Below are 18,835 nucleotides of genomic sequence, written 5' to 3'. Positions count from 1 at the left end.
ATTATCAATGTACACTATTATTGTTCCTGTTGCAAATAGGGGTATGCTTACCTAGATTACAGTAAAGTTTTACCGTTATCGCCTCTTAGTTGCAAAATTAATACAGGTTAACTGCAAAGCCTGAGCGTGAATTGATGGGGGTGTAACCAGCATATGCATGTGAAGTGACCGCACAGGGCAGACATTTAGGAGGTCCTTTTACTAAGCTCCAGTAAACAGAGGCCTGAGCTAGCATTAGCATGTGTTTTTAATGCACGCTGAGGCCCCCTTTTATCGCAACAGGTAAAAGGCTGTCTGTTGTTTTGGAAAAGAAATGGCCGTGCAATAAGTGAACAAAAAAAAGGGCATATATATGCACGCATATATATATATATAGATAGATAGATAGATAGATAGATAGATAGATAGATAGATAGATAGATATAGATATATGTATGCATATGTGTATGTGTACATATAGGTATATCTATATTATTAATCAAATTTTTTAGCTTGTGTTTTATTAATGTTTTATAGCTACTGCGGCAAAATCTGTATGTACTTTTGCAGTGCTTTCCTATCACAAATGGATTTCAGAGTGTTGTTCATTCTTTATTTTAATGTGATTTTATATTGTAAACCGTCCTGATTTACTTCTGTAATAAGCGACGGTCTAGTAAATGAATAAACGATAAATGAAACTTGCTGTACGGCCATTTCAGAGGGGAGCACTTACCACCACCCACTGAGATGGCAGTAAGGGCTCCCGCGCTAACCTAGTGGTAACCGGGCAGCGCTGCAAATAGAAACTTTTTTGTAGCGTTGGAAATGGCATGCACTGGGGTGGAAACTACTGCCAGGCACCTGCGGTAGTTCCGGAATGGCGTGTGGCAAACCTGTTGCCGCACGCCAACCCTTTAGTAAAAGGACCCCTTATTGCACCATAACCCCCAGATTCTATAAAAGTAGCCCAAATTTGGGCACCCAAAATTAGACGCAGATCCCAGGTCGGTGCCCAAAATAATTAGTTAATGGGCTCCAATGATTTAATTATTGGAGCTAATGAGCACTTAATTGGCGCTAATTATGATTTGGGTGCCAATCTGCCAAAGCAGTAGTCTTTAATAATGGGTGCCTACATTAGATCACGGGCAAATCAAAAGGGGACGTGGTCATGGGAAGGTCAGGGGCATTCACAAGGATGTACACAATGTTACAGAATAGTGGGGATCCATGCACATTTTGCACACCGGAATTTACACCACATTTCAGGTGGAATAAGTCCTCACGTCCAAAGTTGAGTGTCAAATTCGGTGCTCAGTGTTATATTATAAAGAGTGCTCATCCCGACGTGCCTTTTATAGAATAGTGTTGAGTGCCAAATTTTATGGAACCATTTATTGTACCTGGCCCTAAGTACATTGCCGATAGCTCACTTGCATCCAAAATACAAATGGAAAGAAGGCATCATAGTCATTGCGCAATAGCAAAGCCTAATGACTGGACTGAGGGCCCATGATTGCAGGATTCTAGAAGGAATCCTGATGCATTATCTCATGGAATTCTATAGAATTCCGTGATTGTCCTCATGGAACAGATGAACTGGTAAGGGATGTAAAATAGAGGTAAATCCCCAGATAGTTGTAAATGAAGGTTATGGTGTTGAATCCTGGATCAGATTGATTTGGTAAGCTAAAGAAGCAGAAGAAAACTGGCAAGATCCCCACCCGCATCCCCCAAATGAAAAAAGAAGCAATAGCATCACTGATATGCCAAATACCATACTGAAAATTCCTCACTAATGTTACAAACAACCAGGGCCACCAAGAGGAGAGGGCAGGGGGCAAGATTCTCTGGGCCTGGCCTCCAAAGGGGGCCGGTGCCGGCCGGGACCTATCATGTTAATGCATTATGTTTTCTCTGCTGTGCTTCCTCAGGTCCTTCTTCCTGCCTGTCCTCCTGTCGATGTACTTCCTGCTTTCATGTGTGTGTGTGTGGGGGGGGGGGGGGGGGACGTGGCAGAAAGAGGACCTGCGGCGGCAGTCAGCAGAGAAAGTTAACACGATAATCTGGACACAAAAGCACAAGTGCAGCAGCAGTAGAGGAAAGAAGACACTCAGAAGGATTAAGGAATAGAGGCAGTGCCAGTCGGGCTGAGCATGCACACACATCTAAGGACTCTGTGGGAGCCACAAAACTCACAAGCACAGCACAACTGGTGGTTTCCATTTCCCTTCCACACCCTGGGCCCTTGGACAGCAGAGCAGAGGAGGCAGCTGCCCATGCCATTATTGAGTTTGCCCACCCAGAGCCGGATACACAGAGCTTGCTCTTTACCAGGGGCTGTGCCATTCTTAACATCTTCAAGAAGACTACTATTGTCTCAGTAAGTAAGCAGCAGTAGATTTCTGAATTTAAAGGCAAGCAATTAATATGTGGGGCGGGCAGGAATTTAAACTAAAACATCGGATATAATTTATGGGGATTATGAATATCAAAAGTTTTACTTTTGACTGATGATATGGGGTGCGAAAGATTGTTTTTCCTATGCCCAGCTTTGTCTCTCAGCGGCCTTCCAAAGAACACGAACTAGATTATCTCAGCAGTATCCAAAAACTATAGGAGCCAACATTTAAAAGCATTTATCCAATAGCAGCACCTGTTATCTCAGTAAATGTTGCTGAGAAATTCAACACCACTATCAGGATAATACTACTGAATGTCTTTACAGACCGCCTTGGCACTAGCTAGATATGCTAGGGTGGAGTCGGGGTGGAAACACAAGTTATCTGGATAGTGGCAATTTTCTGCACATCTATCCGGATAAGTTAGTACAGCAAAAAATCTGTCCCAAGTGTTGTTTGGATAGTGCCTGAATATTGCTGCTATCTGGATTATGCCGGCACCTCACCACTCTATCCGGATATTTAGTGGCAACCACTATCCAGATACTGCCACTGAAGGTTTGGATTTATTTGTCTGTAGTGACCACTGTGGGCTCAATATGGTGGGGAGGGGATAGTTATTGACAACTGTAATAGCATTCTTTTTTAATGACATGACTGCAATGGGTACCTCCCCATTTATGACCTCATACGAATAAAACCCTTGGAATGTTTACTTGCCCTAAATCCACAGGTTGCACTATCCATGCAGTCCAAATATTTTCTCTGAAACAGTCATCACTTCAAAGACCTTTCAGCAAACTGACCATTTTTACGTAGCCTTCACTGTCCAGGAGTAGATTTTCTGGTTTCAGGTCACGGTACACAATTCCCCGCTGGTGCAGATAGTCAAATGCTTCCAGGACACAGCCGATGCAGAAGCGTGCCGTCCCTTCTTCGAAGAAGCACCTGTAGGTTTCAAGAATGTACAATAAAACTCAGGCAGCATTCCAAAGCTGAGTCATTGCTACCAAGAGGCCAGGGAAGAGCCATGATCTTTCTACAAATCTTTCATATCACAAGATCTGAACTCCAAGCACACTCCAAGCATAATCCAAAATGACTATGTCCGTGCAATAAAACCCTAGGATGTTGGTCATCACCGAACAGAGCTGAGCTGTTTGTAGGATATAAAGGAATTAGAAAAGGTACAGAGAAGGGTGATGAAAATGATAAAGAGGATAGAACGACTTCCCAATGAGGAAAGGCTAAAAAAGGATAAGGTTCTTCAACTTGGAGAAGAAAGGGCTAAGGGGAGATATGATAGAGATGTATGAAATAGTGGAGGGAAAAGGGTAGACGTGAATTGCCTGCTTACTTTTTCCAAAAATACAGGTGTAACCCAGGCCAAACACCTGGGTTAGGGGAGGGAGGCTCAAGAGACTGGTTTTCACTTTTGTCCAAGTCCATTCAGGAACCACACGACACTCAGAGGATTAGAATAACTGGAATATTTATTAACTGAATAACTGATGATTTTCACTGCATTGATCTTGATACAGTCATGATTGTAAATCATATATGCCTTTCAAGATGATCATGAGCAATAATCTTTTCTGGGTTAACATACACGCAAAACCCTTATGCCTGTCCTGTGCCTGATTGAACCCCAGAGCGGATTTCATTCTCCCGATGTTCTTCAATACCATCCAAGTTAGACTCCTTATAACTGTCTTTTCCCTTTGGGCCATGACCCCAAAATTCTCACCTCAGCCATGGGTACACTACATCCTACCTGACATTTTGTGCCCAATGCATTTTTCTTTTGTGACCATTTTTGAAAAAAAAAAGTCCAAGTGAAAAAAAGCACAAAATCAAGCCATTGGGATGTAGGAGAAGCCAGCATTCTTAGTAGACTGGCCACACAAGACATCCCAGCAGAGCAGTGGGGCACCCTAAGGGGCACTGCAGTAGATGTCACATAAAATTCCCCAGGTACACACCCTTACCCCCTTATATTGTATGGTGAGCCCTCCAAAACCCACCAATAACTTACTGGACTCAACTATACACCACTACGATAGCCCTTATGGCTTCAGGTGTCACCCATATGTGGGTACAGTAGGTTTTTGGTGGGGTTTGGGGTGGGGGGGGGGGGCTGACACTTTCCACCACAAGTGTAACAGTTAGAGTGGAGTTTGGGCCTGAGTCCCCTTCTCCACAGCAGGGCCAGCTTAACCATTGGACCAGCTGAAGCTCTAGCCCTGGGCGCCGTTGACTAAGGGTACCAAAATACTCAGCCTCTGACCTCACATGGTCTACAGGTTAAACCGTCCCCCCCACCACCACCCTTGGTATAATCTCTCCCCCCCCCCCTCCCTGTGGGTCTGGCACTGTTTTCTTTTACACCCCCCCCCCCCCCCCCCCATCGTCTTGTAAAGTTTATGTTGATTGCTGGCAGAAGTAGCAACAGCAGCAGCATGACAGGCTGCCTTTGGCCAGCCCACAAGAGGGAGAGATGTTGAACTCCACGAGGAGAATGGGAGGAAGGAAGGGGGTACTGGAAACATGCTATGGGTGTGGTGGGAGCCACCAAAGCAAGTTGGCTCAGGGTGCCACTATCCCTTGAGCCAGCCCTGCTCTACAGTGCACTGCACTGACCACTAGACTACTCCAGGGACCTGCTTGCTGCTCTAGTAGGCCTGGCCATAACATCTGAAGCTGTCATAGAGGCTGGTATGTACTGTGTCATTCACATCCTCGGGTGGTGGGATGGGGTCAGGGAGCACAGAGGGAGTAAGGGAAGGTCGTTCCTTTATTTATCCAGTGGTCATCTGGTCATTTAGGGAACTTTTTGGTGGCTTAGTCATTATTAAAACAAGTCTAGACCAAAATGTCCAACTTTTAGCCCTGGATGGTTTCGTGTTGTTCCATTACGTCAGAAAAATATCCAAGTGTTAGGAATGCCCACATCCCACCCTTAACACGCCCCCTTGTGATCTGGATGCACTACATAGAAAAACATCTAAAAATGGGTTATGAAAATAGTGATTTTTGACGTTTTAGGAAGAAAAATATCCAAATGGCAATTTATGCCATTTTTTAGAAGCTTTTCTCTTTTGAAAATACACCCCTTAGGAGCTTATTGGGCTTATTTTCGAAAGAGAAGGACGTCCATTTTTTTTCCTTTTTTCTTTCTTTCTTATTAGCCTTGTACAACCGTTTATGATTCCTGTTGCATAGTTGTTGCTTATCGCTTGTACTGTATTGAAAACCAATAAAAATACTGAAACAAGAGAACTAATTTGTTATCAGAGAGACACTGGGCCACTAAGTTTAAACAGTTCTGTAGAGGACTAATAGATGGGGAAGAAGGACTTGTAGGGAAGAGCAATCATTTACCATCTGCATAAAAATAGCAGGAAATGCCAACTGATTGGATAAAAGGAGTGGGGACAGAATAGAACCCAAGGGAACACCACAAGTGAGGGGCTAAGGAGACCACATAATGACCTTATAGGAACAGTCTGAGAGGAAAGAGCTAAACCAAGCCAGTACAGTTCCCTTTATACCAAGAGAGGTGAGACGGGAAAGCAAGAGGGAATGGTTAACTAAATCAAAAGCGACAGAGAGATCAAGTGAAACAGCTAGGTCAATATTATGCATATCAAGATGAGAATATATTTCACTTAAAAGGACTGCTAAAACTGTCTCGGTGCTGAAATGAGTTCTAAAACCAGATTGTCGTGGATGTAATGCAAGGGATTTTTCAGCAAACAAAGATGTTTGAATAAAGAGAAATCTGGACATACAATAGTGACATTGATTATAGCAGTGGTGTAGCCATGGAGGGGCCTCAGAGGCCTGGGGTCCCCCACTTTGGACTCAGGCCCCCTCCAAAACTGCAGCACCGAATGCATGGCTGGTGGGGATGCTCAAGCCCTGCCAGCCAAAGAACTTCACCACCGGAGCCCCTGCCCGTACTGATTGAGCAGCAAGAAGTCAGCGGGGTGCTTCAGCCACCCATAATGGCATTTCCATGCGGAAGTGCTGGCATCAGAGACTGGAGCAGCCTGTTTGCTTCATTGCTTCTCAGGCAGCATGACCCCAGGCTCTAGCAGAAAATGTTTTCAGCTGGTGGGACTTAAGCATCACCGCCAGCAAAGGTATGATGGGGTGGAGGGGGTCGCAGCAGCAGTGAGTGGAGGGACTGAGAGGAAATACTTGCGTCCCCGTCTACCCCTAGCCCCCCCCCCCAAAAAAAAATCAAATTCTGACTACACCCCTGGATTATAGAGGTGTCAGTTCCAAGCAATTATTCTGTGAATTGGACGGAGAAAGAGAAGATCCTCAAATATTAAGAAATGTGGTCAGAAACCAAGAATGTGTGGCAGAAAAATACAGAAATATTTCCCATTGTATTGGGAGCAAGAAGATTGATTTAAAGCAATTTCCAAGCATACCTTCATAGGTGGCCTATACATGTTATATCCTATGAACTGCAGAAGAAAGCTCTTTGACATGATGCAAGTACTACACCAAGCGTTAGAAGTAAATTTAAGAGACCGATCATACTCTACATGTCCTGGCTTAGGAGTGATGTTCATTTCTATCATTGCACGCACAAAAGTAGCCCATTGGGAGCCCTCTGAGCTGAGAGGGAGTCCTCCACCTACAGTCCTGCCAGTGGGACTCTGCAGGTCTCCAGGGAACCTACCTGTCTCTAGCGATTGAAAATACAACATTGAAGCACCACCTCCCACTGGCAGCAATGCATTTGGAGTACTCCCCATCAGCTTAGAGGGAACAGTGATTGTGAGACATTCTCCCAAAAGAAATATGGGGAGGCTGCAGTTCATCTATATCTTTTTGTGTCACTCATCACTCTCCTCAGTTGCCTCTGCCTTATTTCCAGGGCCGCTGAGAGACAAAGCCGGGCCCGGGGCAAACACCTCCCACGCACACACCCCTATATTAGGGTTACCATATCTCCAGATTTACCTGGACATGTCCTCTTTTTGAGGACATATCTGGGCAACCGGGCGGGTTTTGCCAATCTGCCCATTTGTCTGGATTTCTGGACAAACGGGCATGCTGGTGGCTGCCAAGAGTTGAAGTGACCTCGAGAGACTTCAACTCTCGGCGGCCATTTTGAATCGGCACTGAGATCACCAACAGGAAAGATGCATGCAGGGCAGCGCTCCGGGCAGGAAAGAGGGGGCTCTTTCCTGTCCCGAAGAGGTCACTAGACCACCAGGGCAGTAGTAAGGTAAGGGGAGGGGGGTGACAGGGAGGGGGGTGACGGGGTGTGTGACGGGGGGGAGGGGAAAATGTGACAGGGGCGGAGCGAGGGTGTGAAAGGGTGTGGGCGGGTTGTGTGGTGGGGGCGGGGCATGTGTCCTCCTTTTTGGGGGACAAAATATGGTAACCCTACCCTGGGTGCATGGCCCCCCTAGCCTGCATATGTCCCCGGGCCTACTTACTTGCTTGTTTCCTCCTGCTCCGCTCTGCTGCACAGGTCTTTCTTCCTGCCACGTCCAAACAGGAAGTACTTCACACAGTAGACGGGATGAAGCAAGAAGAAGGACCTGTGGCCTACAGAGTAGACAGCAGAGAATGCGAGCAGGAGAAACCATCTGAGCCAAGCCAATGCCAAGCGGGCCCCCCTTGCAGGCTGGGCCCTGGGGAATTTTGCCTTCCCTCTTGGCGGCCCTGCTTATTTCCCTTCATTCTTTGCTCAGATGATGGCCATCTATTTCTATAACAAGGATTACAAGATTAATCTTGAGTTCTCTACCAAATCACCTTCTCCTTCCCTTTCCCACTTCATTCCTCTGCTTCTGTTTCTGAAATCACAAAAACTATCCTTCTTCTGTCCTTTTCCAAACACATCTAGCTCCACTGCTATTTCCCCTGCAGTCATCTGCGACATTATGCAATGCAGTTCTGTTTGTTAAATCAGCTCATTCTCAGCCAACAGATTTCAGGCATGGGCATTTGGAAAGAATGAGAGACACTCTACATTCAGTTGGTTTGTTCAAAATTTGGGTCCTACTATTTGTGGGCTCTAGGAAGGGCCTGTTTTAGGATGATAATAACAGGGCTGATATTCTGCCAAGGTATAACTTGAACCAGATTTTATTTATTTATTGTATCCTGCATTATCCCAAACAGAGTTCAGGTTCACTGTGGCTTGCAATCCAATTATAAGCAGGTACTCTCTCTATCCTTAGAGGGCTTGTGGTTTTGGTACCTGAGGGTAATGGAGGGCTAAGTAACTTGTCTAGGGTTACAAGGAGCTGCAGTGGGAATCAAACCCAGGATGCTGGGATTGGAGTCCCCTGCACTAACCATTAGGCCACTCCTCCAGTGGCTTTAATGCCTTACTAAAGTTAACTGGATATCATTAATTGACTTTAGAACATGTATGTTTCCAATCAGACATAATTGGTTAACTTTTGGATAGCACCAGGACTTTTTTTCAGGGGCTACTCAGGGGTACTCAGTATGGGCATATTTTCCATTGTATGCTAAAACTGACTCACAACCTTTAAATATCGATGAAAGATCCCAGGCTCTGCACACTGATTCTGTCTTTTCATAGATTCTGTGGTTGGTTACAAGGGGCCGTGCTATTGTCAGACTGGTCCTTCAGTGATCACACCCCACTGGATATCACTGAATATCAGCACAATCTGATTAAAGTTTTATTGTATTCCCAGCACACTTCTGATTCTTCCTGTATTTAGTTCTGCTTTTACAGGACTTCTTTTACAAAGCCGTGCTAGCGATTCCCAAATGGCAAATGAGAGGAATTGAACGGGCTTCCTCTCTTTTGCCACACCAAGAATCGGTAGCGCGGCTTTGTAAAAGAGGCCCACAAAGCGGCACTACTGATTAGCAGTGTGCTGAATGTGAAGAAGCCCATTATATTTCCCATGGGCTTCTTCGCATTCGGTGCATGTCAATCGGTAGCGCCACTTTGCAAAAGGGGCCCTTAGCCAGTTAACAGGGGGACAAATTAAAAATTTATAAAATTATCCAATTCTTTGATTTTTGACATTTACATGAACTGGAAAATGTTTACAAAGCATGAATTTAATTTCCACAAAGTTGGGTCAATGGTATTAGTTATATGATAAGGCACTTAACAACTAGGCCACATTAGTACATAAGTACATAAGCATCGCCATACTGGGAAAGACCAAGGGTCCATCAAGCCCAGCATCCTGCCTCTGACAGCGGCCAATCCAGGCTTCAAAAACCTGGCAACCCCCCCCACCCCCCAAAAAAAAAAAAAAAAAAAAATTTATAATGTTCAATGGACTTTTCCCTCAGGAATCTGTCCAAACCCCCTTTAAATTCCGTAAGGCCAGCTGCTGTCACTACATTCTCCGGCAACGAGTTCCAGAGTCTAACTACACGCTGAGTAAAGAAAAACTTTCTCCTATTTGTTTTAAATCTACCATATTCTAGCTTCATCTTGTGTCCCCTGGTTTGTTGTTGTTTGAAAGTATAAACAATCGCTTCACATCTGTCCGCTCTACTCCGCTCATTATCTTGTAGACTTCTATCATTAAGGCTATCCAAGAGCTCTGTATGGTTTCAATTTGCCAAGAAAGGTTTGATGCTCCATAAATTGCTTTAGAACATCAACTGGATATTGTTTACATCTTTTCCACAACTAGAAATTAAACTACAGTCCAAAGTGTGACTGTGGTGACACACACCAGACACAGAAATCAACTGTCAACTCACTAGTAAACAGACTAGACTCTAAATTGTGCCACTATTCAAGTTATCCAGTGGTTGATCAATAGCTACTGATTTGCCTTATGCTAGAATTGTTAGCACAGTACACTCTCCTTTGGCAAATCTGCACCGTTGAAGTGTTCCTTGTGCAGTAAGCATAATTTTTTTACACTCCTCAAAATTTTGTAAAAACTCAACTTTTGTGTCTACTTATCACAAGGTTGCAGTCATTTGTTTTAATTGACATGTGCAGTCTATTAAAATCTCAATAAATCACCCTATTTCCTCCCCTTCATCCAAAGTGTCTCAGGATGTTCAGAAGAACTCACATGTCTCGCAGAACACTCCAGAGCTCTCCTCCCAGGCACACTTCCAGCAGCATATACACATACTTAGAGTCTCGGAAAGTCCTGTAGAGTCTGCAAGACATAAGAACATATAAGAACATAAGAGTAGCCATACTGGGTCAGACCAATGGTCCATCCAGCTCAGCATCCTGCTTTCCAAACAGTGGCCAAGCCAGGTCACAAGTACCTGGCAGAAACCCAATTAGCATCAACATTCAATGCTACCAATCCTGGGGCAAGCAGTTGCTTCCCCATGTCTGTCTCAAAAGCAGACTATGGACTTTTCCTCCAGGAATTTGTCCAAACCTTTTTTAAACCCAAATACACTAACCGCTGTTACCACATCCTCTGGCAAAGAGTTCCAGAGCTTGACTATTTGTTGAGTGAAAACATATTTCCTCCTATTTCTTTTAAAAGTATTTTCATGTAACTTCCTCGAATGCCCCTAGTATTTGTACTTTTGGAACAAGTAAAATATTGATTTGCTTCTACTTGTTCTACACAACTAAGGATTTTGTAGACCTCAATCATATCACTACTCATCAGTCTCTTTTCCAAGCTAAAGAGCCCTAACCTCTGTAGCCTTTCCTCATTCAAGAGTAGAGGAGTGTGGTAGAGTTCCATCCCCTTTATCATTTTGGTTGCTCTTCTTTGAACCTTTTCTAATTCAGCTATATCTTTTTTGAGATACGTCAACCAGAACTGAACCCAATACTCAAGGTGCAGACGCACTATGGAGCGATACAACGGCATTATAGTATTTTTGGTCTTATTCACTATCCATTTCCTAATAATTCCTAGCATCTTACACCTGTTCTAGGTCAGATACAGATACTGTGAAGAAGCAGAAAAAAACCTAATTCTTAGGGTTAAATTATTATATATCCCTTTATTCCTGATTGAAGGCTGTAGAGATCCTGGGGAAAATTGAACTTTTTCCCAAGTTGTGAAACAAAAATAAAAGTTAGCAGCAGATGATTTTCAATATATAAAGGGATCTGTGAAGTCCTGGAAACTTTTGGCTGTCATGAATTCCAATCCTTACTGTGGAACATCATAAAATAGTGATCTTTGGTGGCTAGCAGTAGGGGGAAGTTATCAACATGGCCTACCATTAAGATGGGTTATTTTACCAGAAGTCGTGCTATTTTAGCATAGGTTCCATCTTATGCAATGAGATCTAGTTACTAATAACTGAAATTAACAGTAAAATAACCTGCTTAACGAGAGCCCATGTTGATAACTTCCCCCCTTAAATAAAGGAAAAAGAAATATCGCTAGAAATTGAAATCACTGCTATTTAAGTATAAGTATAGAGCCATCAAGCCATTGTGACATCACTGATGAGGTTGGCTCTTAGGTATTGCTGGAATGAGGCATTATGGCATCACAATATCAGCTCTGGTTACCAGAGACTGAAACTTCTCACACTAAGGGAGGAAAGTTATCAACATGGACTACTGTTAAGACAGGTTATTTTACCACAGCCCATGCTATTTTAGCATGAGTACCATTTTATGCAATGAGACTCTGTACTGATGATGTCACCATTGACACTTTTGAGTCTGCCTGCAATTCGAGGTTCAAGGTTCCAGTGTATTGCAGCCTACAGTGTAACATCAGAGAATCCAGGTCTTTCATCTTTCCCCAGGATTGTTTTTTATTTTGTTTCATAGAAATAGGTCTTAAGATATGCCTCAAATTTTTTCAAAGATGGATCAGCACATAGGTATAATGGAAGGTTGTTCCAATGAGACAGGCTACGACAGTGAATAAGAGGCTACAGATATGTTCGTAGCATATTTGGTGAAAAGATGGAACATTTAAGAGATGCTGGTTTGCGGAACGTAGGCTCCTACTGTGTATATAAGGGGTCAAATATCATGATAGAAATAGTGGGAAACTGGAGGGAGCGGATCTGATGTATCAAAGGATTTTGAGAAAGGTCTGCAGTGAATGACAATGACTACGATGTTGGATTATTAAATTTTAATCTGTACTGAGTTTAATTCATGCATGTGGTACTGAACTTTGGTTGAAATGATACCTTGATGTTTGCGGTATCTATTAGTCCATTAAGATTGTGAAGATGGATGGTGTAAAATTGGTAACGAAGGACGATATGTCATGTTAAACCTGATATATACTGAGATCATGGTATGTAGGTTCATTGCATATTGTAGGCTGAGTTATGAGGTGGGATACTCTATTTGGAATAGTTAGAAGTTTGTAAGTTAATCGTTAGCAAGGTGTATGCATATATTGTAATTGATCATTTTCTTTTGTAATCTACTTTGAATCATTGTGTTAGAAATGAGATATATAACCTATTTTAAATTAAATGTTAAATTAAAGTCTTTTGTGCAATTTACCTTATGCACAGAGCCAGTACAAGAGGTAGCGCTATATAAATGCTATTAGTAGTAGTAGTAGTAGTAGTACTAGGCACTTTAGGCAAACCTTTAGCCTTGTGTGTCCCCACCCCCCACTACATACTCAAATTAAACTTTTAAGCATTTCCCCCCAGATTCTATATATGGCGCTAAGAGTTACGCACGTTAAATTGGGCATGCACCCAATTTAAGTGCTTAACTTAATTGAGTAATGAGCCAATCAGTGCTGATAATTGGGTGATAACTAATTGACGATAATTGACGATAATTAGAATTTACGCACATATTGTATTCTATAATGTTATGCACATAAATCCAAATGCACAGACCTATTTGGGGGCGTGGATAGGGGCAATTTGGGGAGAGGTCCCAAATGTTATGCACATTGATATAGAATATGGCCAATATGCACCTAACTTAGGCACCGGCATTTAAGCCTGCTTATAGCAGGCCTTATTGCAGGCACCTACAGTTAGGCGCAGTTTATGTCTAAGGATCTAACTATATAAACGAGAGGTGACCGACTCACCCGCAAATACGCAGTAGAGACTTCCCTCTCTGTCCCGCCCCTGCGTCAAGACATGATGATGTCAGAGGACGGAACAGAGAGGGAAAGGAATGCTGCACTGGAGGTGAGCTGACGAGAGAACTCCCAGGAGGGAAAGGAATGCTGCGCTGGAGGTGAGCTGACGAGAGGACTCACAGGAGGTAACGAAAGCAGAGGAGAGTTGATGGACACAGGGTCAGGGGAGGGGACGAAAGGGGAGAGAGGACGGTTACTGGATATGGGGGGAGGGCAGGGGAGAGAGGACGGTTGCTGGATATGGGGGGAGGGCAGGGGAGAGAGGACGGTTGCTGGGCATGGGTGGATGGAGGGGAGGGCAGGGGAGAGAGGATGGTTGCTGGGCATGGGTGGATGGAGGGGAGGGCAGGGGAGAGAGGATGGTTGCTGGGGGGAGGGTAGGGGAGAGAAGAGGGCTGCTGGATATGGATGGATGGAGGGGAGGGGAGGTCAGGGAAGAGAATAGGGTTGCTGGATATGGATGCATGGAGGGGAGGGCAGGGAGAGAGGAGAATTGTTGAATATGGATGGAGGGGAGGGAAGGGAAGACAGGAAGGAGATGCACATGGATGGAGGGGAGACAGAAGAAATTCTGGATGTGGATGAAGGGGAGGGAACACAGAGGAAGGAGATGCACATGGATGGATGGGAAGGGAGAGAGAAAAAATGCTGGACGTCCAACTCTCATTTTTCTTCGGCTGTTCCACTACATTGTTAAAAACAAAAATTTCGCCTGTTTTAACGGGCTTAACGGCTAATTATTCTATAAAGGACGCATACTTCTTATAGAATCACGCTAAGCACGTTAAATTTTTGACACCAATTTTTAGGCACTACTTATAGCATTTACCTTTTTGCTCCTCCCCACCTCTCCCCTCCCCCTGCAACAGTCAAGATTACCTCAACATCACCCCGCCCAGAATAATCTGGTCCTTGAAAACTGCCCACACTCTGTGATGGTAAAAGTACCTCTTGTTGATTCTTTTACTTTGTGTGGTTGTCAGGATCTATTGCTGTGCTTTGCCTGCAGCTGCTCTTTGCTCCCCAACCCCCAGAAGATGCTGCCCTGGCCTAGACAATTGCCTAGTCCTGCCCAATAGTTGAGCAGGCCCTACATATGGATACTTAGCACACTCCTAGGTCTATCAACAAAGCCCCTAGGAGAAGTATGGGGATGACAATTTGAGAACCTGTTTTTCTAGAGCATTTCATCATTTGATTCAACTGGAAGAATAACATGTCAAACTGGTTAAGCCCTTCCTTAGCTGGTTAAATCAAAGCCTTTGAAAACTGACCCAGCTACACAGCTAAGTTTTGCCCCCTAAATCTCATAAATCTGCTCAATTTAAGTAGTCAAATTCTGGATAGCCTTGAGGGCAAGGCTAGGGTAGGCATAGAAAGTTAGGTGATTAACACTGATGTTCCAGTGCTCGCTTCTTAATTAGGCTGGCAAAAGCACACTTAAATCTGACTAGTCAACCATCGCCCAGTAAAATAACCTCAAAAATCTTTGTCTGATGCTGGATCAATCCCCTCCCTCCTGTCTAATTAAAATAAGCAGCCCCATACCCTCCTCCCTACCCAGTCACTAGTATTTATATGTTTATCACATGCATATATATTCAACAACTTTCTCATCACATGGGTACATAAATTGCGATATAGTTGTAATCCTTTTAACTAGTGCAGTACAAACAGTTATAAATCCAAAACATGCTCCATGACCGATGTATTATTGAGCCACCCTCCAAGGATATCACAATCCCCCCAAAATCTCGTATGCAATGTGGACTTCTTATCTGAACAAACTATTGGAGGACTGTTGAGATTTATTTAATGCATTTGTATCCCACATTTTCCCACCTATTTGCAGGCTCAATTTGGCTTACAGAGGTCTGTTATGGCATTGCCATTCCAGGGTGTCAGATACATTTGGTGATGCAAAGAGATTAGGATGGAAAGACGTATTGAGAAAATAGGTATAGAGAGATGACTTTCGGATTAGAGTGGATTGGTGAGGGGGTATAGTTAAGCTATGGGTCCTCTTTGTAGGCCTTATTGAAGAGGTACGTCTTCAGTGATTTACGAAAGTTAGATATTTCTTTGATTGTTTTCAGGTTAGCTGGTAGTGCGTTCCATAACTGCATACTCATGTAGGAGAAGGAGGTCGCATGTACAAGTTTGTATTTTAGTCCTTTACAGCTGGGGAAGTGTAGATTAAGAAATTTTCGGGATGATCTTTTGGCATTTCTGGGAGGCAGGTCCACGAGGTTTAGCATGTAGGTCGGCGCATCTCCGTGGATGATTTTGTGTACGATCGTGCAGATCTTGAATGTGGTCCGTTCCTTAAGTGGGAGCCAGTGGAGTTTCTCTCTTAAGGGTTTTGCACTTTCATATTTTGGTTTTCCAAATATGAGTCTGGCGGCGGTGTTTTGGGCTGTTTGGAGTTTCTTGATGGTCTGTTCTTTGCAGCCAGCATACAGTAATCCAGTAATCCAGATGACTTCGTACCATTGATTGTATCAGGATACGAAAGATGGATCTCGGGAAGAAAGGTTTTACTCTTTTGAGTTTCCACATGGAGTGGAACATCTTTTTCGTAGTATTATTCACGTGTGTTTCGAGTGTGAGGTTTCGGTCAATGGTGACTCCAAGAATTTTCAGGTTGTTTGAGACTGGAAGAGAAAAGTTGATAAGTACTTCACCTCTTGTAGAGACTTGATTGGATATATTGATCTTGTTAAGCAGCAGGGTTGCGGTTAGCAGGTGGTATGATGTAAAGGGCAGGGTGATATGTGTTTAGATTGTGTGCATAGCAGTACTATAAGTATGTGATTTTACATTTTTTTAATATTATTTTAACATAAGCTTTGAAGTATGTAATAAAATATTTGGATAATTCATGGTTGTGGTCATATATTGCCTGCATATATATTCTGGATATCTTGAAAACTCATTTGTCATCTGCTACACCAAGGATGTTATCTTCACCTGAAGTTGTTGCACTATTGCTACAGCAGTGGTTCCAAAACTTTTTCGGTTCACGGCACCCTTAGTGTCTGAGCAATTTTTTGCGGCGCCCCCTCCTGGCCACACAGGTCTCCACACCCCCTCCTGCCACACATCATATCCAGTATTTCTCCCTCTCTCCCCCATGCACTATCTCTCCCTTCACCCCTATATCCAATATTTCTCCATCTCCATGCAGCATCTTCCCCTCCCCTCCCCTCCCCTCCCCTCCCCTCCCCTCGACTGTTTGCTGTATCTCTCCCACTTCTCACCACAATTTAGCTGGAGAGAGGAGGATGAAGAAGAGCCTGGAGCTGAACACAGGAGGGAGGCAACATGATGTCCCATGGGCACCCAGGACCCCTGATGCCGGGCGTGGGCAGCTCAGGGGTCAACTGGTGGAGAATCGGATTTCTACTACTACTACTACTACTTAACATTTCTAAAGCACTACCAGGGTCAGGCAGCGCTGTACAATTTTAAACAAAGAAGGACAGTCCCTGCTCAAAGGAGCTTACAATCTAAAGGACAAGTATGCAGTCAATCAATAGGGGCAGTCTAGGTTTCCTGAATAGAGGTAAATGGTTATGTGCCGAAAGCTACAGTGAAGAGGTGGGCTTTGAGTAGGGATTTGAAGATGGGCAGGGAGGGGGCTTGGCGTATGGGCTCAGGAAGTTTATTCCAAGCATAGGGTGAGGGGAGGCAGAAGGGACAGAGCCTGGAATTGGCGGTGGTGGAGAAGGGTACTGATAGGAGGGATTTGTCCTGTGAGCAGAGGTTATGGTTAGGAACGTACAGGGAGATGAGGGTAGAGAGGTAATGAGGGGCTGCAGATTGAGTGCATTTGTAGGTTAGTAGGAGAAGCTTGAACTATTTGCGGTATCTGATCGGGAGCCAGTGAAGTGACTTGAGGAGAGGGGTGATGTGAGTATATCGGTCCAGGCGGAAGATGAGACGCGCGGCGGAGTTCTGGATGGATTGAAGGGGGAATAGATGGTTAAGTGGGAGGCCAGTGAGTAGTAGGTTGCAGTAGTCAAGGCGAGAGGTAACGAGAGAGTGGATGAGAGTTTGGGTGGTGTGCTCAGAGAGAAACGGGCGAATTTTGCTGATGTTATAGAGAAAGGTCTTGGCTGTCTGCTGGATGTGCGCAGAGAAGGAGAGGGAGGAGTCGAAGATGACTCCGAGGATGCGGGCTGATGAGATGGGGAGGATGAGGGTGTTATCAACTGAAATAGAGAGTTGGTAAAGAAGCCCTCTCATTCAAAGTTGACTTTCACTGACATTCAGTTTTCTGAAGCAGAGGGCTCTGCTGGATTATCATTAGCTCCAACTCCTATCCATGAAAGAAAGTCCCCACCTGAGGCTGTGTAGATTCTATAAAACATCACCAAGCTTTTCAATAGCCTGCCTGCTGCTTTGGAATTGTTGTATTTAGGGTTGCCAGTTGGCTGCAAATTTTATTCTGCTGCACGTATGAATCTGTAGTCTTGCAAACTACAATCCCAGCCTGCACGCTGTATTAAACTTTCAGTTCCGGCAGCACAAAATGAGAAAGACTCCTTAAGATCCAGGTAGTGTAAGGCTGGACATTAAACAGGTTAAACTTGTTAAGAACACATCACTAATGCAGAATTAACATTAATCTTATCTAATCTTAATGTGCTGCATCCAGTGGGATGATTGCATTGACTTTTTAAATTAGAAACAAGAAGCACTTCCAAGGGTTATTATATCTGGAGGGGGGGAGGGTGTTCCCCCTTCCTGCATGGGCTTTTTCACCGTTTGAATTCTGCAGCCCAACAGCGGCAGTGATTCCCACGTCGCTCCTGCTGTAACAGATCCGAGGCAGCAATTCACACACGCTGCCTGCCGCTTCCTGCCCCCAGGGTAGCGGAAGACAGCATGTGTGAATCGCTGCAAGGCAGGAGCGGCATAGGATAAAGCAGGCAGTCACAAAAAAAAAATAAAAATGTATCTTGTACAGCTCCAAACTCCAGCGGTGGCGGGGCATGAGATTAAATGCAGCATGTGTATGGTGTGTGACATGTGCCATTAAGGATAAACTCCCGCCTTTCTCCGTGGCTCCGCGGCTCCCCTGTGGGAAACACTGTGCTACAGCCTTTTTTAGCTGAAGTGAATGAATTAAGGGTGGGCAACTTTTGATCCTAGGCACATGCATCCAGCACGTTCCTTGTTTTCCTTCCTACCATTCTTGTATTGTGGCATCATCTTGCTGAGATCTGGTATAGACTTGGTACAGAGATGTTTCCCATTATGTAGAGTTATTAGTGATGCCCAGTTAAAAATGAATACAAACTCCAGAAGCTCTACTGTAGCCAGCATGTGCAGATTGAATGCTGTACTTTGCAGACCTATGGCATAGATGTGTTCAGAACATTATTTGGAGCA

General features: G+C 44.2%; 1 protein-coding gene across 1 annotated transcript in view; it reads right to left on the bottom strand.

Annotated features, from left to right (window-relative positions):
• PRKG2 (protein kinase cGMP-dependent 2) overlaps positions 1-18,835 on the bottom strand; it is a 123,632-nt gene that overhangs the window by 20,669 nt on the left and 84,128 nt on the right. Inside the window, exons 12-13 of the mRNA XM_030204906.1 lie at positions 10,445-10,534; positions 3,191-3,332 (exon numbers count right to left, since the gene is read on the bottom strand). Of these exons, the coding sequence (XP_030060766.1) occupies positions 3,191-3,332; positions 10,445-10,534 (232 nt within the window). The remainder of the gene's footprint in view (positions 1-3,190; positions 3,333-10,444; positions 10,535-18,835) is intronic.

This window comes from Microcaecilia unicolor, chromosome 5, assembly GCF_901765095.1.
Source record: "Microcaecilia unicolor chromosome 5, aMicUni1.1, whole genome shotgun sequence".
Lineage (NCBI taxonomy): Eukaryota > Metazoa > Chordata > Amphibia > Gymnophiona > Siphonopidae > Microcaecilia > Microcaecilia unicolor.
The sequence above is the reverse complement of the archived record's forward strand: the minus strand, read 5'-3'. Positions and strand labels throughout refer to the sequence as shown.